Source organism: Hypanus sabinus, chromosome 7 (assembly GCF_030144855.1).
Source record: "Hypanus sabinus isolate sHypSab1 chromosome 7, sHypSab1.hap1, whole genome shotgun sequence".
In the NCBI taxonomy this organism is placed as follows: domain Eukaryota; kingdom Metazoa; phylum Chordata; class Chondrichthyes; order Myliobatiformes; family Dasyatidae; genus Hypanus; species Hypanus sabinus.
The window spans coordinates 7,323,566-7,349,429 of record NC_082712.1 but is presented as its reverse complement, the minus strand read 5'-3'; the positions used below and the strand labels follow the sequence as shown (position 1 = coordinate 7,349,429).

Here is a 25,864-nt window from a genome sequence, read left to right as displayed (position 1 = left end):
CAGCAGTGAAGGACCACTGCTGTCTCTGTGAGACCGGCTTTAAACATTGTTACCCTTATTGTTCCAGGATTTCAACTTGAACCTTCTAGCACCTTGTTTGGCCTTGGGTTTGCAAGGAATCTGTGCAGACCAGGCAAGTGTGCTGTTCGCAACTGCTCGGAGAGTTACCCTGGATCGAGTGACATTCCATGTTCAGCATCTTCCCAGCAACCATCAAGTGTTCCATAGCCACTCTCCTTTGCCCAGTTCTTCCTATTGGAATAAGATTGATGAGCTTTATGGTAAGAGCCGCTGCATCGACAAATGTCAGTGATGAGTAGCTACAAAGAACAGAGTAAAGGCATTTAAAAAGTATTTTTAATTGGCATGCCTGTGGAAGTGGTCGATTCAGATTTGATTTCAACATTTAAGTTAAATTTGGATAGGTACATGGTTGGGAGGGGTATGGAGGGCAATGGTTGATGGGACTAGGCAGGTGAATAGTTTGGCGTGGTCTGGAAGGGACAAACAGCCTTTTCTGTGCTGTTGTGTTCTATGACTTTTATTCTTGACCATAGAACAGTCCACAGCACTTCTATTTTTGATGTGTTGTGACATGGCAAGAGAGAATTCTAGTCACCAGAACCCTAGTGAAGAAGAGATTGTGAGCCAAAATTGGCTCTATATTCACTGAAGTTCAGCTGAATGAGAAACTTAGAAAACCTGAAGCACTATACAGGCCCTTCGGCCCCCAAAGCTGTGCCAAACACGTTCTTACCTTAGAAATTACTTAGGGTTACCTATAGTCCTCTATTTTTCTGAGCTCCATATACCTGCCCCGGAGTCTCCTAAAAGACCCTATCGTATCTGCCTCCACCACCATCACTGGCAACCCATTCCATGCGCACTCACCACTCTCTGTGTAAAAACAACTTACCCCTGACATCTCCTCTATACCTAAGTGAGGTGGTGCATTTAGGTGGAAAAAATTACATACTATAATAAAATTCTGATGATCCAGCATCTTCAAAAAAGAGTCGCCGATCAAAACTTCTGTGGTTCCTGAGGGGTGAGCAGTGCCAGAATAGATGTGAGGCTCTCTCCTCTTGATGAAATTGTCCAGAGCCAAAGTCATAAACTCAAGGTAAAGGGTTGACTGATTGAAGTGAGGAATTTCTTGAGGGTTGTAAATCTTTGGAACTTTGTGCCCAAGAGAGATGTGGCTGCAGCATCTTCAAATATGTTGTTATGCAGGGGGAGAGGGAACACCATAAAACAAATCATATACGGGAGATGAGTGGAATGCTGATTTTCAATTTTATTGTCTCAGTACTGTACATATGTACAACCAAATAAAACAAAGTTCCTCCTGACTGTTATGCATGTGCAAAGCATAATATATATCACACAGGTCATAAAACAAAATATTACCATAAACAAATTAATAAATATAATTCAAAGTATGTGTAATATGCAGCACAAGTAAACAGCTCACTATCCTAGTGACAAGGCTTTAGTGTGGCAGGGTATTCAATTGTGTCTCAGCCTGGGGGCAAGAAGCTATTACCCCTTCCGGCAGTCCTGCTCCTGATGCTGCTGTGCTTCCTTCCTGTCGTTAGTGGGTCAAAGAGACTGTGGGATGGATGGTAGAGATCCTCAACATCTTGTTCTCTGACAGCTACTGTGAATTGAATACAGATTATTTTATTGGAATGGCTGAGTTTCAGCCCTGAACATTTATTGAATATGTTTATTTTGCAGGAGACATGCTGTTCTATCATTCTGTCATCAGCCTGTGCAGTGCATTGGCCCAGTACCTTCTGTCTCTTCCGAAGTTGCCCCCATCTCTTCATATTCCTGCTGACAAGGAGGCTGACGTTATTAGTTTCATGGTCTTGTCTTTAGAGGTATGACTGAGTAAAGTTGTAGCTAAATGTTTATTGGTTCCATCGAATATTAAACTTATTGTTCTTCGTGTAAAATTACAACCTTTACTCTTTTTACTTTTGAATGTTTACATCTATAATTTTTTTTTAAAAACTAAGCCATATTCTTTCTCATTCTCCTCTATCAAAACAAATGCCTATTTGACTTCAGTCAAATACAGTATCTTAAACTGACACACGCTAAAGTAGTTTTAAGTTTTCTTTCCTTTGCATGTTGTATCTTAAGCATACAGGGGCTGTGTAATATGTAGTTAGGAGCAGGGAGATGATTTGAGGAGTGGGTTGGCATCAATTTCAAAGGCAGCAGCTCTGTTCAGCAATTTTGTCATCAGTAAAGGAAGCTTTCTTGACCATTCTCTGTGTCATAGGAAAATGTTTCCTGACCAGCTCTTGCCAATCTGCAACAATGCTATGAGCAAACCTGAGGAACATGCGCAAAGTCACCAAGTCAGGCAGCTTCAGGTCCTGATTCAGATTCATTTATTGAAACATACAGTGAAATAAGTCATTTGTGTTAACAGCCACGAACCTACGGGTGTGCTGGAGGCAGCCAGCAAGTATCACCTCACATTCCACCGCCAAGATATCATACCTACCATGTTCAGCAGAACAACACAAGCAACAAAATTACAACAGCAAGACAAGCCCCTTTCCTCCCTCCCATGCAGCCATCCACTCTCAATCTTTTTTATTGAGTTTCAAGTGGATAAACATAACAATGGTAATGGTACAAAGAGATGGGGATTACATTAATAACAGTTAACGTATACAGAAACAGACTCCGAGTAACATGTGTAATCTAAGCCTCCCAATCTCTTAGTAACAACATGAAAAAGATTCAAAAAAAATTTACAAGAGAAAAATGAGTCCCCCTAAACTAAAATAAAAACAAAACAATACAAAAAACTGGGCTGCCATGTTTCATCGGTTAAAATCATTATTTGTCATTAACTCCGCTCCTCTACACATGAACAGAAAGTTATTGAGAAGGATTCAGCTTACATCACACGAAAATGTTGAATAAGTTTCTTCAAATTTAACCGAAGGGTCAATAGTGCCACTCCTAATTTTTTTCTAAGTTTAAACATGTTATAGTTTGGGAAAACCATTGAAATGTAGTAGGGGGATTAGGATCTTTCCATTTAAATAAAATGGCTATTAATGTAACAAATGCAATCAAATGGCAAGCTGAAGGGGATATCCACACAGCCATCCACTCTCACACAATGTCCTCCACCCACAGGACAAGGCTGCCTCTGTTTTGGGTGTGTGACTTCTCTGTTGGACTTGCAGACACAGGGCTTCAACAACCAGGCCAGGCATTAGTCTTCGACCTCTGTGCCTTAGCCTTCAGCATTGATCTCCGAACTTGCCATTGATGTGACCCCAAACTCAAGACCTTGAGCTCTTGACTCTCCAATTTAGAGGGTCGCCGGACCTTGTTACTCCTGCCCACGTGGACCACTGATCTTGGGGCCCGCAGACCTCAACATATCCCACCTGATAAAGGCTCTCGGCCCGAGGCATCTACTGTTTATTTCCCACCGTAGATGAGGCTTGACCTTTTGAGCTTGTCCGGCATTTTGTCTGTTGCTCAAGATTTCCAGCATCTGCAGAATATCTTTGGTTTATGATTCCCTAGTTAACCTGAGGTGGTTTTGGTAGATCATCTTGCAGTACTGCAGTAGTTTATCATGCAGATTTCCCAGCGGCTTGCAGGGAAGATGATAATTGGTTAACTGCAATGGTATGGAGTTTTTTGGATGCAAGCTGAGTATGGGTTTACTGAAGTTTTATTACTCCTCCCTAGTTGGTCCTTGAGAAGATGGTGGTGACCTGCTGTCATGAACTGCTGCAGTTTAGCTACAGAGCTTCAAGAAGCAATTAAGGAAAACAAAGTATAGGCCAATTTGCTGCCTACAAAACTTTAGTATAAATATGGATTTGTGGTACAACTTTTCATAATGTGCATTACCACTCATAATACATGTAAATGTATATGGCAAGTAAAGTTGATCCCTAATCCTTATGGTAGAATTATCATTGAACTAAAGAAAGATTGAAGAATTTGATGTGTATCTGTGTGCTGATTGCTGTATTGGTCTTTTGGTGTTGCACACACAGGCGCTGTGTTGGCACTTGCTGCACGATCAGGTCCCTCTAAGTCTGGATCTACAAGCTGCTCTTGATTGTTGCTGTTCAGTGTTACAACAGCCCACCATCTGGAACCTGCTGGCATCTGCTGCCTACGTAACGCAAGCCTGCTCCATTATCAATTGCATACGGTTCATCATTGAAGCAAGTAAGGATTTTGTTATTTTGTGAGAAACAGAAACTAATAGTTGTTTTTTTTTTTGTTGTGATTCGTGTGGTGGGTTAATAAGGATGTTGTTCGTTCCAATGTGCACTGTGGAGTTATGAAACATTTAATTATAACGATGCTTAAAAGCACAAAAATCTAATACTGGTCCCCAAAAACAGAAATCGAGTTGGCAAGCACTGAGGACGAAGACCTGCGATCCCCAAGATCAAGAACTGCATTTGGTGGGCCCCGAGGATGAGGGCTGGTCATCCCCATTGTACAGTAGAGCTGTGTAGCCATAGAGTAATCCAGACTCCTCGTAAATGTTGAAATTGAAGCAGCGTCCAACACACTTGCTGGCAGCTCATTTCACATTCTCACCACCTTCTGAGTGAAGGAGTTCCTCCTCATGTTCCACTTAAATATATCACCTTTCATTTATAACCTATGCCTTCTAGTTCTAGTTTCACCCAACCTCAGTGCAGAAAGCCTGCTTCCATCCTGTCTATATCCCTCATATATCCCTATGTCTCCATTGAATCATCCCTTATTCTTCTATGCTCCAGACAACAAAGTCTTAAGCTATTCAACCTTTCCCTATAAGTCAGGTCTTCAAGCCCTAGCAACATCATTGTAAGTCTTTTCTGCACTCTTTCAATCTTATATATTAATATCTTGCCTGTAGGCAGGTGGCCCAGAGCTGCGCACAATACTCCATATTTGGCCTCTGCAACATCTTACACAACTTAAGCACAGCATCAGTTATCCTGTGATTCCAATGTGGAATTGCTAGATGCCTGAATGAAAGCAGCTTGGTATTGAGGTCTTACAATCGCGAGGAACTGGATGGACAATGTCCAAGGGCATGAATCTGTTCATTGAGTAAACCGTGCATGCAAATCCCATGTACAAAAACATTGCTTCCACTCTGATTGGTTTTAGGTTTTTAATGCTGAAAACTTTCCTCTGACTTTCAAAAAAAAAGCTGTACATCTGTGGAGAAAAATATTGGAGTCACTGTTTGTTATCCTGCAGCAATGCAATGGAAAATTATTAGAAATATTATTATAAGCCCAGTTTCTATTTGGATACAATCTGTGCACTGTGTTCGTGTGCTTTGCTTCACACTGATCTTCCCTCTCTCCTTCAAGAAAATTTCTTTTGTCCTTTTCTCTTGTGATGATCCACTCAAATAATTTTACACTATTTGATTCCTTTTCTATTCTTTTGATTCTGTATTGCTCTGTTTTGCCTTTATCAATGTATGTTATTCCTTTTTCTGTATTCTGCTTTCCCTTTCTGTTCTGATTTTTGCTTTTAAAGCAGCGTTATTTGTTTCGGCATAGAGCACACTTTCACACATCTGTATTGTCAATGATATGCTTAGTCTGGAGGTTTATTAATGTCTTCTGGTTGGAGATCCCTGTGTATGTGTGTGCAACAATTCACAAAGCATCTCCAAGAGTGTCATTATTTGCAATGGGATTTTGCAATGTTCTTGAAATCTCAAATACATAAATACATAACACAACACAACACAGTTTTAAGTGTTTAACCAGTGTGGAAATTGTGTATCTGGTCTTTTTGCAAAGTAAGTAGGATAATCCACTGTTCATCAGAAAGTGTTGTGTAATGTAAATTTAATTCTACAGGATTTAAAAATATAGTGACTGTCTCATACTCTCTCATCTCTTCAGTATGTGATTAATGTAGTTTATTTATTTCAGTGGCTGTTGAACCAGGAGAACATCATCTTCTTCATGAGGAGAGGAGGAAATCAAGCATTGACAGGGCTCCTGTGGAAGATGAAGAGAGCGCAAATGTGTCTGAGAGTAAGTGTGTATTAAGCTGTGTCTTTCCATTGAAGATTACATACAATCTTGTGTTGTCACAGTAGGCACCCGTTGTTGAATAAAGATAAACATGCCTGACTGTCTCACATTTGGTTTACTTTCTGGCAGCTGTGTTTTCTTCATATTACTGTCATATCTTGTAATTGTTGCTGACATGATAAAGGACTTGTCATTCTGTTTTAGGGTCCAAGTGCATTACAAAGGCCTGCAATGTGATGACTGAGATGGTGGAGTCTCTCCAGACAGTGTTATGCTTTGGACATGCCAGCAACAACCGAATCCCAGCATTTCTGAACCCAGCAATCCGGAACATCGGTATTAGTCTAGCCAGATTGCCTCTAGTCAATAGTTACACACGTGCCCCTCCATTGGTGAGTATATGTAACTTGGATTTTCTTGGGTTTCATGTTTTCACTAAAACTGTCCTAAGTCTGACCAGAAACACTGCATTATTTTAAAGACTAAAAAGGAATTTTAAACTTTCGTGTCCAGATGGCAATCATTTGGTTTTTGAATTGGCTAATTACGGAGCTAAATTCTACAAAAATGATGCAATGGTTAATTAAGATAAAAACATATTTCTACAGTTCCATTAATTCCACAGATTAAATTCATAGTCTCTCAAACCTCCATCACAAATTTCCTCCTGCACTTAATTTAATTTTGCATCAGTGATTCCTGGGGAATGTTTAGATTAAATATCTTGTTGATCATAAAGCTCAGAAACAGACCCTTTGGCCCATCTAGTCCATGTTGAACTACTATTCTGTCTAGTCCCATCAACCTGCACCTGGACATAGCCTCACCCAACCTGAAGGGGAAAAGCCTGCTTCTTTCTTAATTCCTGCTTCAAGTGAATGTTTAATACTTGACCTTAGATTTATGGGAAGAGGAGGGATGAAAAGCTGCAGGTGCTGGAATTCTTAAAGACAAAAAACTCTGGAAGCACGGAGCAGGCCCTGTCAAGATCATAAAATAGAACATGGGTTTAAAGTTTGGATGTGTATTCTTTATCAGAATATGGAATTTGATGAAGATCTTGGGGTCAAAACATTAGTTATCTGGCATTTTCTGTATGTATTAGCAATTAATGTTTCAGTACAGCAACAATTTCCATTTTGATCACTTTTCTCAAGGCCCATGTTGTGTTCCTGTGAAGAACCTTCCTAATTACCTTTTAAATTGGCTTAAAGATTATCAAATAAATTACACCCTGGTTTGACATGAACAAATAGCCCTAATTCCTTTTATTGTTGTTATACTGTTTCCATCGATTCCTTCTTCTCCATTCACTTGTCTAATGATGGATATTATTATTGTTTCATCTACTAAACTTCGAATTTCACTTTTTGGCAATTCTCTACCAAGAATTCGTATTCTGATTTTTGTTATAAATGCCTTCAAATTATTCATTCTGTTGTTGCTGAGTGCCGGCGATGCTATGGATAGTATAGTTGTCCACAGAGTTTTCATGGTAAGATACAGAAGTAGATTGCTAGGCCTTCCTTCCACACAGCTACTGCTGCTGGATTTGAATTCAGGACCATTCAGTCCAGTACTGATGCCATTACACCACTGGCCGACTGTTACTCATTCAACAGCCTCTAAAATCTGTCTGATATAAGTACCCTGCTGGTTTCTTTCATATAGTTTTGTATGTGTTAATGCTTTTTTTTGGAAGTATTTATAATCTTTGTGTTTCCTCAATCCTTGTGAGGTTCTTACATTGGTCTTTCTTTCTCCTTGGTGCCACCTTGAGTCTTGTCTGTTATTTTGGTTTGAAACCTTAGTGTCCTGTGTAGTGGGTGTCATTTTTTTAAACTTATTTTTCATTCCATTAGGTTTCTGATGTCAAATTAATCAAAGTTAAAGCCCAATTGTGGTGATATCTCCACCAATTTTAACTCCCTGTGAAACCCAAACAGTACAAAAAGTACAAAAATAAATCAGCTTGTCAGAACATGAGAGGCATAGCGTGAGTGAATGCACCCAGTTTTTCCCCAGAGTTGATGAAGAAAAAAGTAAGATGAGAGGGGCAAGATTAATAGGAACTTGAGGGGCAACTTTCTTTTACACAGAGAGTGGTATCTATGTGGAATGAGTTGCCATAAGAAGTGGTTGAGTCAGTAACAAGAACACATTTTCAAGAACAGTTGGACAAGTACGTGGATAGGAAAGGTTTAGAAGGTTATGGACCAAACACTGGCAAATGAGATTAACTTGGATGGGGCACCTTGGTCAGAATGGACTAGTTGGGCTGAAGGGCGGGTTCCATGCTGTTATGACTATAGCATTACAGCAGACAAGTGCATATTTCAAAATCAACGTTTATTCCCAGGTGAAGTTTAGGTGCCACTTCAGCAAATGTGAAATTACATGTCACAGAGTCCAACATAAAACAAAAAATACTGTCTTAACATTTCTTTGCAACCATCTGTCCTCAGGTTTGGAAATTGGGATGGTCACCTCAAGTTGGTGGTGAATTTGGAACAACCCTTCCAGAAATTCCAGTTGAGTTTCTTCAAGAGAAAGAAGTCTTCAAAGAGTTCATCTACAGAATAAATGTACTTGGTAAGTGATAGAGATGATGAGGAAAGAAGCAGACTACATTTTGCTGGCGAAAGATTGATTTATAAACTCCTATCTTTGCAGAAATTGTGTAAGAAAGTAATTTCCATGTACACCATACTGCTTTGGGTTTATTTTCACTGGTCCCCTCTTAACTATAAGACTTTTAAATACAAGCATTGATCTGTGGTAATTCAATTATTGCCATTAAATCTTTCTGTTCCAGGCTGGACCAGCCGCACTCAGTTTGAAGAAACCTGGGCGACCCTTCTTGGTGTGCTGGTGACTCAGCCTCTAGTGATAGACCAAGAGGAAGAGGTCCCACAAGAGGTACAGTCCAATGGCTGGGAATTAGAGGAATATTTAATAGATTTCGTTAAGTATTGCTTTGAGAAGAAGTAGACACTGTTATGAAAACATGCCTTTTAGCCCATTGACCATCAAGACATTAACAACATTTTGGCAGGTACAATGGATAGGAAGGGTTTAGAACAGGGATTCTCAGCCTAGAGTCCACAGACTCCTTGGTATTGGTCCATGACATAAAAAAGGTTGGGAACCCCTGGTTTAGAGCCCAAACACAGGAAAATGGGGCCTCCTGAGATAGATGTAGATGAGTTGGGCTGAAGGACCAAGAACTAGGAGCAGGAGTCAAGTATCTGGCTCCTCAGGCTTGCCCTGTCATTCAGTACAATTGTGAGTGGTTTCTGACCGGCCTCAACACCCCTTCTGTGTCACTTCATTGCAACCCTGGATTCCCTTATCTTTCAAAATTTCTTCCATCTCCTTTTTACATACCTCCAATGACTTGGCCTTCACAGTCCTCTCAGGTAAATAATTTTAGAAGTTTGATTGCTAACCTCAGTTTTAGATGACGGCACCCTTGATCTGTGACTATATTCCCTTGTACAGCATTCTCTTACTGGTGGAAACATCTCAACATCTACCCTGTCATGCCTGCTGTGTGATAATCTTGTTTATTTTGGCAGGATCACCCTTTGTTCTTCTAAACTCCAAAGTAGACAGATCAGCAATAGCCATTCACAAAGAAGTGTTGAAAGTCAATTGAAACTTCAAGTAGACAGCCGATGATATTTTGAAGTCAGTGAGGAAAATTGTGTATCATTTGTTGGGTGTATTTCAAATCCTTCTATTATTCCTATCTCATCTGTTTCCGGCATCCCCTATTGTGTAGGGACACTATGTTTTAAGGAAACCTTTCTAGAGAAGTCTATCTAGAGAGGCCTCACTCGTCTGACTTCAGTACACAATGCCACAGTCACCCACACTTGCCTGTAGTCAGCAGATGTATCTCTGGTGGTTTCACTTCAAACGCCTCACTTAACTACAACAGCCCCAGGCTATCCTTGCCTTAAAATTGTCAAATAAAAGTTTGGCACAAAATAAATGAGCCGACAGGCCTGTTTCTGTACTGTAGTTCTCTATGCTCAATGTTTAGATATCTGGCAAAGAAGAGTTGCAGCGTCCAGAATGATAGGTGATGTTATAGATCAGGGGTGGGCAAACTTTTTGACTTGAGGGCCACAAAGGGTTCTAAAATTTGACAGGGGGGCCGGACCAGGAGCAGATGGACGGAGTGTTTTGGTAATACACCTCATAAGAGAAAATAAAATATCATGGGATATGTAGAAAACATGTGCTTTAATTTCAATTGAAAATGAACAAATGCATTACAACAAAATATCTGTCTTTGAAGTCCCATGGTATTTAGCTATTTATTGAAATGTCTTTTAAAACACTGAAAATTAAATGAATAAAATACAGCTCTTTTTAATAGTAACAGTTATTATTTTAAAGCACTGAAAATTCTGTTATCCTTCAAGATATTATCATCATCACTCTCCTCCTGACTGTCTTTATTTCAAAAACGGTAGGAGATGCAGGTCTACTTGTCCTGCTCCTTCTTATTCAATTGTCCCCTGTGCCAAAATTCAACAACGACCCGCACAATGACAAAACAGTGAGAGCGCGCCAATATGCGGAGCTCTGTGCTCGCAAATCCCCGCAGGCTATCTCCCTTAGCCAGAACGCTGGCTAATTGTGAGCCGGTTCGGATGTGCCAGGAAATGGGTCGCCACAAGGTCACAAAGTAAAGCGCAAATGTGGAGTAATACGCTGCACCTCAACAAAGGTCAATAGAGTGCGTCATCTATTGGGAAGACGCCAGAATTGCGGGGAAAAAGCGTTAACAAGGTTTATTAATATAATTTCATCAAGTTCTGCGGGCCAGATTAAAAAGCTTAACGGGCCGCATATGGCCCGCGGGCTGTAGTTTGCCCATGCCTGTTATAGATGATTAGTTGATTAATAGAATAATTCACCATTGTTGCACAGTTGTACTTTTCGCAAGTATCTCCCTAATCAAAAGTTGGAAAAGTGTCTCTCTTGTGACTCTTCACACCTTTTCCTTGTTTCCACTGCCCACAATGAGTTGATTGGGCTCCAGAGTTGAAAATATCTGCAGTTACTTTAACGCCTGGACTCTGTGATGATTTTACTGAAGATTTGTAGAAGACTATAAGGAGTGTTATTAAGGAGATGCAGAAATGTTTGTGAAACCTAGGCTGTTCAGAGTAAGGTCATGACTACAAAAAGGGACTACTAAAAAACTTGAGTGTTGACCGGCTGTAGTTGGAGAGAATTTATTGAAAGCTCTGGTATTCAGGTGGATATTGATTATGACTGAGTGAAGGTTGTAGACCAAAGCAGTTAGATAGCATGATGGTACTGATCTAACTGAATAGTGGAAGAGATGCATGAGATGAAATTACATCTTCGATTTCCTATGTACTCTGAGCAGCTGCCCTTGTACATGTTTTTGCAAATATCTTTGTACTTGGAATGAGTGTGTTTTGTTCCTTTGATTCATTTTCTTGATTTTTTTTTTAATTATTAAGGAGGATACAGAGAGGACTCAGATTAACATCCTTGCAGTGCAAGCAATAACGTCTCTGGTACTAAGTGCGATGTCGATTCCAGTGGCAGGGAATCCAGCCACCAGCTGTCTGGAGCATCAGCCTCGTAATAAAGCTCTAAAGGCTCTGGACACTAGGTCAGTCAGGCAATTTCTGTATGCCTGTGGCTAGTTATGTGTAAATACCCTGTGGGTTATTAATTCAGGTAAATTCATTGACATACCAAAAATTGTATTTACAGACAGGTTTTTAAGAAAGTAAAATGCCTCAAAGTCCTTTCACAAGACCATAAGACAGGGGCAGAATTAAGCTATTCGGCCTATCACATTAGCTCTGCCACTCGATCATGGCTGACTTATTCTCTCTCTCTCAACCCCATTTTCCTGCCTTCTCTTGTAATCTTTGCTCTTACCGATTAAGAACCCATCAGACTTTAAATATATCCAATAGCTTGGCCTCCACAGCCATCTGTGGCAATGAATTCCAGATTCTTCATACTCTGGCTAAAGAAATTCCTCCTCATCTCTTTTCTAAATGGATGTCCCTCTATTCTGAGGCTATGCCCTCTGGTCTTAGATTCCCCTGCTATTAGAAATATTTCACTATTTTGAACATTTGAACTTTAATAGGGTTTTAGATATAATAACTGCAAATGTGAATCATGCCTTGTTGAAATTAAGGTTGAGACTTTGACAATAACTTTACAGGTTCGGAAGAAAGCTAAGTGCCATTCGGGGAATAGTGGAGCGAGAAATCCAAGCAATGGTATCAAAAAGAGACAACATAGTTTCACAGTACCCTTATCAAGCCTGGGACCCCGTTCCACCTCTCTCCCATTCAACATCAGGTATACCAGTGTGGTAACATTCAACTTGTTGGTCAGATTCAATCCCACACTTTATTTGCATACAAAGTTCAAAGTAGATTTATTATCAAAGTACATATATATCACCATATAGACCCTGAGGTGCATTTTCTTGCAGACATGCTCAATAAATTCGTAATAGAATAATAACCATAATAGAATCACCGAAGGACCATTTGAACCTGAACCTTGTTGGCCTGTTTCAGCTGTCTTTTGAACATTAATTTGTAAGCTGCAAACTGAGGGGAGGATGTTGTCTGAGGATGACAGCTGGACTAAGTATCCAGACTGGTTGCTTCACAGCTTGGTGTGGAAAACATCAATGCCCAAGAAAGGAAAAGCCTACAGAAATAGTGGATACAGCCCAGTCTATCACAGGAAATGCCATCACCACCATTGAGCACATTGACAAGGAGCGCTGCCACAGGAAAAGCAGCATCATTAAGGACGCCCATGCTCTGGAATCTCAGTGACATATGCATACTTTGTACATGGTGACATATATATACTTTGATAATGAAATATGCCATAGTAGCATTGCGGTACGTGCAATGCTCTTGCAGCTCCAGGCGTTGAAGTTTAAAACCAAAGTCCTCTGTAAGAAAGTTTGTATGTTCTTTCCGTGTGCGCATGGGTTTCCTCTGGGTGCTCCAGTTTCTTCTCTCAGTCTGAAGATGTACCGGATAGTAGCAAATTCCCCTGTGATTAGGTTCGCGTTAAATTACTGGATGACACAGCTTGGTGGGCCACAAGGGTTTTTTCCACTCTGTATCTCGAAATAAAATAAAAATTTACTTTGAACTTTGTTTTAACTTTTATAAATATTTAATGATAAGTCCTGCAACGACAGTATTGTATTTGAATTATCCTAGCTTTGAATAGAGAGGTTTAAAATTATCCAAGGAGCTTGCTTTGAGGACTGTGCAAGTATAAAGTGGTTGCTGTCCTGGTTTGCATAATTGTTGCCTTGCATTTGGGAGTTAATTCAATAAGTACATCATTTTTAGTGACTGGTTATAATCATGTTTTGGCTTTTGTTTTATTAAACCTAGGAGTCCTGATAAGCCATGAGAAGCTTCTGCTGCAGATAAACACCGAACGGGAAATGGGGAATATGGATTACAAACTGGGGCAGGTGAAGCACAATTGATTTGTGTTATTGAGTAACAAACTGCATATCTGAGCACTGTTCTCAACTCCCATCCCTTTGTCAATAATTTTTATATTTCACAGATAGGAACCTGCAAGTCCTCTAAAGTTTACCACTCCTCGCTTGTCGTATTATTTTGCAATTTAGAAAAGAGCCAGAATGAATCCTGGCCTCTGTCGCTGTCTGCGTGAAGCTTACATATTCTCTCTGTGACTGCATCTTCCCCCAAAGCGCTCTGCTTCCTGCTCTTTCCCAATGATGCTCTGACAGGTGAACTGGATGCTGTAGATGACTCGGTGTTGTAGGTATTGAGAATCAGTTGGAGTTGGTGGGCATTTGAGGGGGAATGACACTAAAGGGATCACTCTGATAGTCATTGGGCTGATTGGTCTATCTTCTGCAAGAAAGTACAACTGAGATGAAGCTCTCTTAAGCAAAACACACAAAATGCTGGAGGAACTCAACATCTCCAGTTAGCATCAACAGCAGGAAATAGTTGACATTTTGGGCTGAGACAGATGGAAGAAGCCAGAATACGAAGGCAGGGGATTAGTAGGAGGAGTACTACTTTAGAAATTAAATGTACTTACTTTAGAAATCAAATGTACTTACTTTAGAAATTACCAAGGGTCATCCATAGCCCTCTATTTTTCTAAGCTCCATGTACCTATCCGGGAATCTCTTAAAAGACCCTATTGTATCCACCTCCAGCACCGTCGCCAGCAGCCCATTCCACGCACTCACTACTCTCTGTGTAAAAAAAAAACTTACCCAACATCTCCTCTGTACCTACTCACCAGCACCTTAAAACTGTGCCCTCTGGTGTTAGCCATTTCAGCCCTGGGAAAAAGCCTCTGACTATCCACACAATCAATGCCTCTCATCACCTTATACACCTCTATCAGGTCACCTCTCATCTCCATCGCTCCAAGGAGAAAAGGCCGAGTTCACTCAACCTATTCTCATAAGGCATGCTCCCCAATCCAGGCAACATCCTTGTAAATCTCCTCTGCACCCTTTCTATGGCTTCCACATCCTTCCACAGTACTCTAAATGGGGTCTGAACAGGGTCCTATATAGCTGCAACATTACCTCTCGGCTCTTAAACACAATCCCACGGTTGATGCACTATATGCCTTCTTAACCACTGAGTCAACCTGCACAGCAGCTTTGAGTGCCCGATGGACTCAGACCCCAAGATCCCTCTGATCTTCCACAGTGCCAAAAATCTTACCATCATATTTGACCTACTAAAATAAACCACCTCACACTTATCTGGGTTGAACTCCATCTGCCACTTCTCAGCCCAGTTTTGCATCCTATTGATGTCCAGCTGTAACCTCTGACAGCCCTCCACACTATCCACAACACCTCCAACCTTTGTGTCATCAGCAAACTTACTAACCCATCCCTCATCCAGGTCATTTATAAAAATCACAAAGAGTAGGGGTCCTAGAACAGATCCCTGAGGCACATCACTGGTCACCAACCTCCATGCAGAATATGACCCATTTATAACCACTCTGCCTTTTGTGGGCAAGCCATTTCTCGCTCCACAAAGCAAGGTCCCCTTGTATCCCATGCCTTCTTACTTTTTCAGTAAGCCTTGCATGGGGTACCTTATCAAATGCCTTGCTGAAATCTACATCCACATCTACTGTGGTACCTTCATCAATGTGTTTAGTCACATCCTCAAAGTATTCAATCAGGCTCGTAAGGCATGACCTGCCTCTGACAGAGCCATGCTGACTGTTTCTCATCATATTTTGCCTCTCCAAATGTTCATAAATCCTGCCTCTCAGGATCTTTTCCATCAACTTACCAACCACTGAAGTAAGATTCACTGGTCTATAATTTCCTGGGCTATCTCTACTCTCTTTCTTGAATAAGGGAACAACATCTACAACCCTCCAAAAGATCATTGCCGGAGGCTCAGCGATCTCCTCCCTCACCTCCCACAGTAACCTGGGGCACATCTCATCCGATCCCAGAGACTTATCCAGTTTGATGCTTTCCAAAAGCTCTAGCACATCCTCTTTCTTAATATCCACATACTCAAGCTTTTCAATCTGCTGTAAGTCATCCCTACAATCTTGAATATCTTTTTCTGTAGTGAATACTGAAGCAAAGTATTCATTAAGTATCTGCTATCTCCTCTGGTTCCATACACACTTTTCCACTGTCACACTTGACTGGTCCTATTCTCTCACATCTTATGCTCTTGCTCTTCACATACTTGTAGAATGCCTTGGAGTTTTCCTTAATCCTGCTCGCCAAGGCCCCTTCTGGCTCTCCTAATTTCATTCTTAAGCTCCTTCCTTCTAGCCTTATAATCTTCTAGATCTCTATCATTACCTAGTTCTTTGAACCTTTTGTAAGCTTTTCTCTTCTTCTTGACTAGGTTTTCAACAGCCTTTGTACACCATGGTTCCTGTACCCTACCATCCTTTATCTGTCTCATTGGAATGACCCTATGCAGAACACCACACAAATATCCCCTGAATATTTGCCACATTTCTGCCATACATTTCCCTGAGAACATCTGTTCCCAATTTATGCTTTTATGTTCCTGCCTGATAGCCTCATATCTCCCCTTACTCCCATTAAACTCTTCCCTAACTTGTCTGTTCTTTTCCCTCTTCAGTGCTATGGTAAAGGAGATAGAACTGTGATCACTATCTCCAAAATGCTCTCCCAATGAGAGACCTGACCAGGTTTAATTCCCAATACCAGATCAAGTAGAGACTCTCCTCTTGTAGGCTTATCTACATATTGTGTCAGGAAACCTTCCTGAACACACCTAACAAACTCCACCCCATCCAAAGAGAGAGTACAGAGAAGATTTACTAGAATGTTACCTGGGTTTCAGCACCTAAGTTACAGAGAAAGGTTGAACAAGTTAGGTCTTTATTGAATAGGTCTTTTTTTAAGAATGGGTCTCCTGATGAAGGGTTTCGGCCCAAAACGTCGTCACTACCTCCTCCCATAGATGCTGCCTGGTCTGCTGAGTTCTGCCAGCATTTTGTGTTTTTATTAGGTCTTTATTCTTTGCAGCGTAGAAGGTTGAGGGGGGGACTTGATAGAAGTATTTAAAATTATGAGGGGGATAGATAGAGTTGACGTGAATAGGCTTTTTCCATTGAGAGTAGGGGAGATTCAAACAAGAGAATATGAGTTGAGAGTTAGGGGGCAAATGTTTAGGGGCAACACAAGGTGGATTTTCTTTACTCAGTGGTAGCTGTGTGGCACGAGCTTCCAATAGAAGTGGTAGAGGCAGGTTCGGTATTGTCATTTAAAGTAAAATTGGATAGCTATATGGACAGGAAAGGGATGGAGGGTTATGGGCTGAGTGCGGGTCAGTGGGACGAGGTGAGAGTAAGCGTTTGGCACGGACTGAGATGGCTGAGACTAAGGGCTGAGATGGCCTGTTTCCGTGCTGTAATTGTTATATGGTTATTAAACACCTTGCTCAAGGGAGATGCCAATCAATATTGGGGAAATTAAAATCTCCCACCACAACAACCCTATTATTACACCTTTCCAGAAACTGTCCTTCTATCTGCTCCTCGATGTCCCTGTTACCGTTGGGTGGTCTATATAAAAAAAACACCCAGTAGAGTTAATGACCCCTTCCTGTTTCTAACTTCCACCCACAGAGACTCAGTAGACAATCCCTCCATACCTTCTCCTTTTCTGCAGCCATGACACTATCTCTGATCAATAGTGCCACACCTCCACCTCTTTTGCCTCCCTCCCTGTCCTTTCTGAAACATCTAAAGCCTGGCACTCAAAGTAACCATTCTTGCTCCTGAGCAATCCAAGTCTCTGTGATGGCCACAACATCACAGCTCCAAGTACTGATCCATGCTCTAAGCTCATCCACTTTGTTCATGATGCTTCTTGCATTAAAATAGACACATCTCAAACCATCGGACTGAGCGCATCCCTTCTCTATCACCTACGTATCATCCCTCTTGCACTGTCTCCAAACTTTCTCTATTTGTGAACCAACAGCTCCTTCCTCCGTCTCTTCAGTTCGGTTCCCACCCTCCAGCAATTCTAGCTTAAACTTTCCCCAGTAGACTGAGCAAACCTCCCTGCCAGGATATTGGTCCCTCTGGGATTCAAGTGCAACCTGTCCTTTTTGCACAGGTCACACCTGCCCCAAGAGAGGTCCCAATGATCCGGGAATCTGAAGCCCTGTCCCCTACTCCAGTCCCTCAGCCACACATTTATCCTCCACCTCACTCTATTCCTGTACTCACTGTCGTGTGGCACAGGCAGTAATCCCGAGATAACTAGCTTTGAGGTCCTGCTTCTCAACTTCCATCCTAACTCCCTGTAGTCTGTTTTCAGGACCTCCTTCCTTTTCCTACCTATGTCGTTGGTACCAATATGTGTGGAAAGTTTGCTGACAGGCTGCAGCCTGCACTTCCGTCATTGCAAAGCTTTTATCAGAGGGCCCCAATCCCAGGAGTCCCTTGGATGCTTGTGCACTGTTATACCTGAAGTACTTGCCTATTGTATTTGATGTGCAGCACAGTCGTGTAACAGTTAGCACAATTGCTTTACTGTGCCAATGATCACTGATTGGGGGCTTCGATTACTGCAGCTATCTGTAAGGAGTTTTCATGACCACGTGGGTTTCCTCTAGGTTCTCCAGTTTCCTCCCACAGTCCAAAGACGTACAATTATGATTAGGGTTTGTGAGTCATGGGCATGCTAATTTGGAAGTGTGCAGACACTTGTGATTGCCCCCCAGCACATTGCAAAATATGACGACCCGCAAAAAGTGCATTTCACTGTATGTTTTGACACGAGGCAGATAAAACTGATCTTATCCTTTGCTCAGGTCTCCATTCATTCAGTTTGGTTGGGGAACAACATCACTCCTTTGCGGGAAGAGGAATGGGATGAAGATGAAGAAGATGAGAGTGATGTACCTATTGTATCCTCACCTCCCACTTCACCAGTTAATTCTAGGTAAGTGAATGCTTGCTGCTTCAGCCAGGCGCTCACACTGGGCTTCTCCAAAACACAACAGGGCCAAGCAAGTACCTAGAAGTGTTCATAAATGACTCTCCCATTGTCTCTGTTTATGCTTTTTGCTGCCTCAGGAGAGCAGCCAGCATATCGAGAACCCCCACCCCGGCCATTCTCTCCTCTCTTGTTAGCAGAAAGATGCAACCACCACCAGTCTCAAGAACAGTTTCTGTTGTTATCAGACTCTTGAACAGGTCTTACAGAGCCAAAAGACAAACTCTTGAACTATGATCTCCCAACCTAGAATGTCAAGACCCTTTCACTTTGTCTGTACTAAACTTGCTCTGTAACTAACACTAGACTCTGCATTTTGTTTTCTTTTTGCTACCTCAGTGTACTTGTATATGGAATGATCTGTCTGTATAGCATGCAAGCAAGTTCTTCACTGTATCTAGGTACATGTAGAACAATAAATGCTTACCAGTGTACAGTCAATTTCTATACAGCATGCTCTCACAAACTAGATCATTCTACAAATTTTGATAGAAGGATAAGTATTGGTAAATAAACGAGAGTAACTTATTCTGAAGATTGCCATTATCATTTAACTCGCTCCCCCCCCCCAGAGCAGATGGGTCATGGGTTTAATGAAAAATGGCACCTCCAACTGTACTACATCGTACTCAGTGAAGTGAGACTTGAGCCATGAATGTTCTACATACAACATGTTATCCAGTGACTGGCACAATTGTGAGATCAGGTCTTCAATCTCACTCTGCTCATGGAGAGATGGAAGCATAGAGTACAGGAAAGTAGAAGTAGATGTAATCCATTTGCTGCTTCAAGCCTCACGATGATGGCAGGGTCCTCTATTTCAATACCAGATTTCCATTCCCCTTGTGCTTAGAAATCTGTCCCGTTATCTTAAATACATCGGTTTACCACTCCATGGAGACATTTTGCCTCATGGCAGTCCAAAATTCGTCCTCTATATCCTGTGACCATTTGTTCTTGATTTTTAACCCCAACTTCCTTGACCACGGAGAGCCTGTCAGAATTCTTCTGAAGTTGACTGAATGAGAAGATGACCATGGTCCAACTCTAGAATTTCATTCAGTGCTTTATGGCTGCAATGAACACTTACTGAATTCACAGAGCGTGAAGTCCAGTGGATGCTAAGACTCGCTTATTCAGCATGGACCTCCTGACTTGAATGGCTTTGTGCCACATCGCATAGTGAATCAGATTAAAAATTCATGCCATGAAAAGTTGATATTTCCCTGTACCTAGTAGACCTGTGTCTTGTCAGCAGTTATCTGTTACCTTGAGTACATGAGATTACATGGTTTGTTTGGATACACAAAACCTTTAGGACCATTTTTCCACTGCACTTCCTGAATACTAAAATAGAAACTTCCACGTGCAAATGAAAAATATTACAGATTAAAACGGTGGGTAACTGGGCAGTGTGGCTTGTTGGGCTGGAAGGGCCTGTTCCGTGTTGTGTCTGTAAATAAATAAAAGAGTACATTCTGAACTAAAATCAAAGTTGGAATTTTCTCTTTCCATTGATGCTTCCTGAGGTGTTGACTTTTTTTTCCAGCTTGTTGCTTGTTTTTATTTGTATTCATAAAATGATTTCCTGGTTGTAATAAGTAATAAAGTGTTTCACAAGTCAGTTAAATCTCATAAAATTTGACATTCATCTACCTGAGCAGATGTTCAAACTGTTGACTGAAAACCTTGTCACAGTTGTGGGAGTTATCAGAATAGTGGAAGTGCTGTCCATTGAGTTGAAATGATTTAGATTTTGCACTTTATAGTTGCTTTTAACTTTTGCTTTATCTTTATTAACTTTATTTTTTTGTTCTGTTTCTGGCATGTTGAGTGGCTTCTAATACGTACTGCAATTTATTTCCAGGAAGCATCGAGCTGGCGTCGATATTCATTCCTGTTCCCAATTTCTTTTGGAACTCTACAGTCAGTGGATCCTTCCAGTTAACTCTGGCAAGAAAACCCCTGTTGTTCTTGTCAGCGAGGTGGTGAGATCAGTAAGTGTCAGCACTTAATTATGGTGCCTGAAAAAGGACAACAAACTGAAACAAGAATTAGATTCGTAATCAGACTTATTGTCATTGATGTACACTCAGTAGCCACTTTATTAGGTACAAGAGTGGAACCCGGTGTGGTCTTCTGCTACTGCTGCCCATCCACTTCAAGGTTCAACGTGTTATGCAGTCAGAGATGCTCTTCTGTACACCACTGTTGTAATGTGTGGTTATTTGAGTCACTGTTGCCTTCCTGTCAGCTTGAACCAGTCTGACCATTCTCCTCTGACCTCTCTCATTAACAAGGTGTTTTTGTCCACAGAACTGCCACTCACCGGATGATTTTTGTTTTTTCGCACCATTCTCCGTCGAGACTGTTGGGTGTGAAAATCTCAGCAATTTCTGAGATACTCAAATCACCTTACCTGGCACCAACAGTCATTCCACAGTCAAAGTCAGTTAATTGTATTTCTTCCCCATTCTTACGTTTGGTCCGAACAAAACTGATCATGTCTGCATGCTTTTGCAGTTACATATTTGGCTGATTAGATTTTTGCATTATCGAGCAGGTGTACCTAATGAAGTGGATACTGAATGTACATCATGAAACTTGTTTTGTGGCAGCAGTGCAGACATAATGAATGACTATAAGTTACAATAAAAAAATAAGTACTGCAAAAGAGGAATAGTATTCATGGACCATTCAGAATTTTAATGGCAGAGGGGAAAAACCATTCCTAAAATGTTGAATTTGGGTCTTGAGTCTCCTGATGGTAATGATGAGAATAGGGCATGTCCTAGATGGTGAGAGGTCTTTGTGATGGATACCACCGCCTTGAGGCACTGCCCTTTGAAGGTGTCCTCAGTGGTGGAGAGGATTGTTCCCATGATGGAGCTAGCTGAGTCAACAACCCTCTTAAGCCTTTTACAATGCTGTGCATTGGAATCTCCATACCAGGCTGTGATGCAACCAGTCAGAAACACCATCTTTTGAAGAAATTTCTCTTCACCAGTCCTAAATGTGTTACCTTGTATCCTGAGGTAATGGCTGTAAATGAGAGAAAAATGGAAAGGGGGTGAATTGAGCATAAAGAGCTGAATGCACTGGTTGGGTTAAATAGCCCTTATCTGTGCTGTGATCAATGTATTGCATTTAATATTTGGAAATTGTTCAGCAATTGGAGTTTGCCAGTTTCAGATCCGGATTGGTTTATTGTCATATACACCAGGGTGCAATGAAACTCAGAGTAAAGTGATATACACGGTAATAGTAAATACAACAGGCACAAAACAACAGACTGGTGCAAAGTACAGACGTGTAAACTGGGGTAGTATTTAAAAAAAGCTTGCAACACAGTGATGTGAGATGTTACTCTGGTTACATCCTAAGACAGACACCGGATCTCTGGGCCATCCTGGCAGCGCTCCACTGAAATGTTAACGCTGACCTGTAGAGCCAGGTTGCAGGTGCTGCACTGTAAATGTAATACAGATGGGATGGGTGAGGGGATTTGGTGGAAGAGGTTGGAGTGGGGAAGGATAACAAATAATGAAAACTTGCTTTCTGAAAGAGTCTGAAAAGACTAAGGGGATTCATTTTTAAAACAAATCATAGGACATAAAAAACACAAACTGATCCATTGTGTTATTCCCCATGTGATCCTGTAGCCTTCAACATTTTAAATAGACTCTCCTATTTCCTCAAAAAGAATTTCTGTAACCCTGAAGTCATTGTTTACTTATTCCTATCCTTAAACCCTTCGCATTTTTTCCATCTTTCTCTTTCCCCTTCCACTCTATGTTTCAGTAGCAACTTGAGGCATTTATATATTTTTCTGCCTGAGATTCCTGCTGAGTTTGTTGATCTTAACCTGCTAACCTGCTGCAATGAATACCCCTTGGAAAGGCTCCCCTCACTCCCATTGATGTGTGTTTTCATTGTAGCTTCTGGCAGTCTCGGATTTGTTTACGGAGCGGACGCAATTTGAGATGATGTACAGCACTTTGACAGAGCTTCAGAAGATCCATCCAGCAGAAGATGAGATTCTAAACCAGTATCTGGTCCCTGCCATCTGCAAAGCAGCAGCTGTTCTTGGCATGGTAAGGGGAAGGGGGAAAAGACCTTGTAAAAATAAAACTGGAATCTGTAGGAAATTCCATTGCTGTCTTGTTCCAGGAAGTCTAGTGGAGTGCGTCCAAAACTCTGCCCTTGGAATTTAACAGTAACGCGTACCTTTACATCCTTGTTATACTTGTACACTGGCTCATGTGCATCCATTTGTGCAATATTAGAGGTACGGGGTAGCTTGCTCACGTCCAGCATGGGTGTCACCCACTTAGCTCCTTCAATGTAAAATTTGTTGGCTTCACAACTCGTGCTGGGAAGATAGGAAAGTTATTTGAATCATATGAAAGATTAGCTTTATTTGTCATACATACATCAAAACATATAGTGAAATGTTTTATTTACGTCAGCAATCAACACAATCCAAGGATGTGCTGGGGGCAGCCTGCAAGTGTCACCATCTTTCCGCACCAACATAGCTTGCCCACAACTTACTGTACCTGTACTGAGCTGTATGTCTTTGTAATGTGGGAGGCCACAACAACCAGAGGAAACCCACATGGTTGCAGGGAGAATGTACAAGCTTCTTACAGTGGTGGGAATTGAACCCTGATCGCCGCTGCTAAGCATTACACTAGCTGCTACACTGCTGTGTCACCCATAGAATAGATGATCGTAACGATTTAGTCATGTCCTGAACTGATGGTGTGCTGTATCACACATTTACGTGAGGAAAGAAAAATCAGGAAAACACCATGATTGTTAATCCTCTTGCAATCCATATGGTTCAGCAACCCATTGAAGTGCTGTTCATCCTGGGAAGATTTAAAAATAGATGAGGGTCAATCTTGGGTCAGTTTAAAAAGCTGAAATACAATAGAGTACGTAGCATCCAGAAAATGATATCGATAAAAGATCTAACCGAAAGTGACCTTCTCTTTTGGGAAATTGAGTCGATATTGTGATGCAGATCTGCTGCCTTAATGTTACCAGCTGACAACACTGGGCCCAGCTGTGGCTTCACTCTGGTCCATGAGGCAGTTTTACGTTGGAAGGACAGCTCCAAGCAGATAGCCGAGAACTAGTACAGCGCTTTCTTCAGCACCAGAGGCTCTCTCCACTGTCAGAGCAAGTCTGGCCAGTGAGGCTTCACCCTCCCAATCCTAGTCAGCCTCATCCGCTGCTACAGACAGTCCCCAGGTTTCGTACGAGTTCCATTCCTGAGTCTGTCTTTAAGTTGGATTTGTACGTAAGTTGGAACAAGTACATCTGGTATTATTTAGTGTCAGTTAGTCAAACGTTTGGCTTAGTACATAGTATATATTTTACCTTTCTATGCGTATAAAACATGTAAGAAATTCCACTAATTAAACCATGGCGTTGCTTAGTAATAATTGTAGCTTTCATCAGGGCAGGGCCTTTCACATGCTCCATTATTCTCGCTTTATCCGTTATCCTTTAAAATTGTTGACTGAATGTAGCCTAACGCTTTTCCAGAGACCGATGGCGTTTCACCTCTTTCCAAACACTTTACTATTTCCACTTTATTTTCAATCATGATTGCTTCCCTTCAATGGAACAGAAACACTGCGGGCAGCGGGTCCCGAGCTCCGCTGAGTCCTAAGGACCACTGCACTGAGGCAGGCTAAATGGGACAAGTGGGGGCTGTGCTGGGTTTGGGTATTTGTTCCTCCACAATATTCCACGTGGGTATTTAAACTGGAGGTGGCAGTGTTTTGTTTTTACGAGGTTGCGTTGTGAGCTCGACGTCAACCCGGCACAGGAGCGATCTGTCACTGGATCAAACTCAAGGCGAGGTCAGGGTGAATCTTACTAAGAAAAATTTAAGCCAAATACAAAGTTAAACACCCAACACAGTGTCAACGGCAACGACTTAAAATGGCACACTGCGTCGCAATCCGACTTAAAATGGCAGACGGCGTTCTCATTCCTCGGTTCGTAAGTATGAGTTGTCTGTAAGTCGGATGTATTTAAAACCTGTAAAATAAAATTAAATGATTAAAGTAAGTTGATTAGGCTAGTTTATTGTCATGTACAGCAAGGTGCAATGAAATTCCTTGTTTGTGTATAGCTCACAGCTTAAACAGTGTGCATAGCAATAATAGTGAGTATAAAACAGAATAGTGCAAAGTCGAAAACACGACAAAAATTAACACACTTGAGCATGTTTATGCACATACAAAGGTGTGAACATTTAAATTGCTTAAATAGAAATCTTACCATATTTACAGCAATTGATTTTTCAGATTCATTGCAATTGGCCGGTTGAATTTATTGTGGGTTAGCCTGTTTGTCGGGTCAGTTGGCAGGCTGCCCAGCTTGTTGAGAGTTGTTGTTTCTAGTGACTCCATCCCACCTCTATCCCAGTGCAAGTCGTACATTGCAGAATGAAAAGCTTTTGCTTGGGAATAGTTGAGTTATCAGCACATTTCCCCAAAGTATGCATGTCAATCTCAACAGAATAGGTCCACTGTTCATGGTTCATGGTCCACTGCCCTCTCCTATCAGATAACTTCCTCTTCAGCCCTTATTTCTTCCACCTATCACCTGCCAGCTTCTCACTTCATTCCCCTCCTCCCTTCCCCACCTTATTCTGGCTTCTGTCCTCTTCCTCTCTGTTCCTCTCCATTTCCACTGAAGGGTCTCAGCACAAAACACCGACTGCTTGTTCCTCTCCGTAGATGCTACCTGACCACCTGAGTTCTTCCAGCATCTTGTTTGTATTTTTCTGGATTTCCAGAATCTCAGCAGAAGTTTGTGCTTAGGGTTGGGGATGGGGGGGTGGGGGGGGGGAGACCTTGACAAAAGTTATACAAATCGTGAGAGGCACAGATAGTACAGAACTTTTCCCATGGCAGTGGTGTCCAGGTTTTTATGTGAGGTGTAAGAGATTTTAGTGAGGATCTGCTGAAAATAATTTTCACCTGGAGGGTGTTTGAAGTTGGGAAGATGCTGGTTGCAAAGGTGTTGGAGAATCAGAGCCAGGTGAGAATAACAGAATATCTGAGAGGGGAAGAATGAAGAGACCGGCAACATGTCATTAAGAAGCATTTGGAAGAGCATTTAAATCATTGGGTAGAGAAGACCATGGACCAAGTGCTGGTCTAGTGCCTTGAAAAAGTATTCAGCCCCTACAACTATTTTCCCA

At 41.5% G+C, this 25,864-nt stretch overlaps 1 protein-coding gene across 2 annotated transcripts in view; it reads left to right on the top strand.

Moving 5' to 3' along the window:
- The window catches only part of htt (huntingtin), a 264,099-nt gene that overhangs the window by 214,115 nt on the left and 24,120 nt on the right, over positions 1-25,864 (top strand). For both annotated transcript variants that reach the window (XM_059974136.1, XM_059974135.1), the window contains exons 47-59: positions 68-281; positions 1,741-1,886; positions 4,050-4,227; positions 5,955-6,059; positions 6,264-6,451; positions 8,525-8,651; positions 8,875-8,978; positions 11,567-11,721; positions 12,292-12,431; positions 13,502-13,584; positions 18,452-18,582; positions 20,504-20,633; positions 22,575-22,730. In XM_059974136.1, the coding sequence (XP_059830119.1) occupies positions 68-281; positions 1,741-1,886; positions 4,050-4,227; positions 5,955-6,059; positions 6,264-6,451; positions 8,525-8,651; positions 8,875-8,978; positions 11,567-11,721; positions 12,292-12,431; positions 13,502-13,584; positions 18,452-18,582; positions 20,504-20,633; positions 22,575-22,730 (1,857 nt within the window). The remainder of the gene's footprint in view (positions 1-67; positions 282-1,740; positions 1,887-4,049; positions 4,228-5,954; positions 6,060-6,263; positions 6,452-8,524; positions 8,652-8,874; positions 8,979-11,566; positions 11,722-12,291; positions 12,432-13,501; positions 13,585-18,451; positions 18,583-20,503; positions 20,634-22,574; positions 22,731-25,864) is intronic.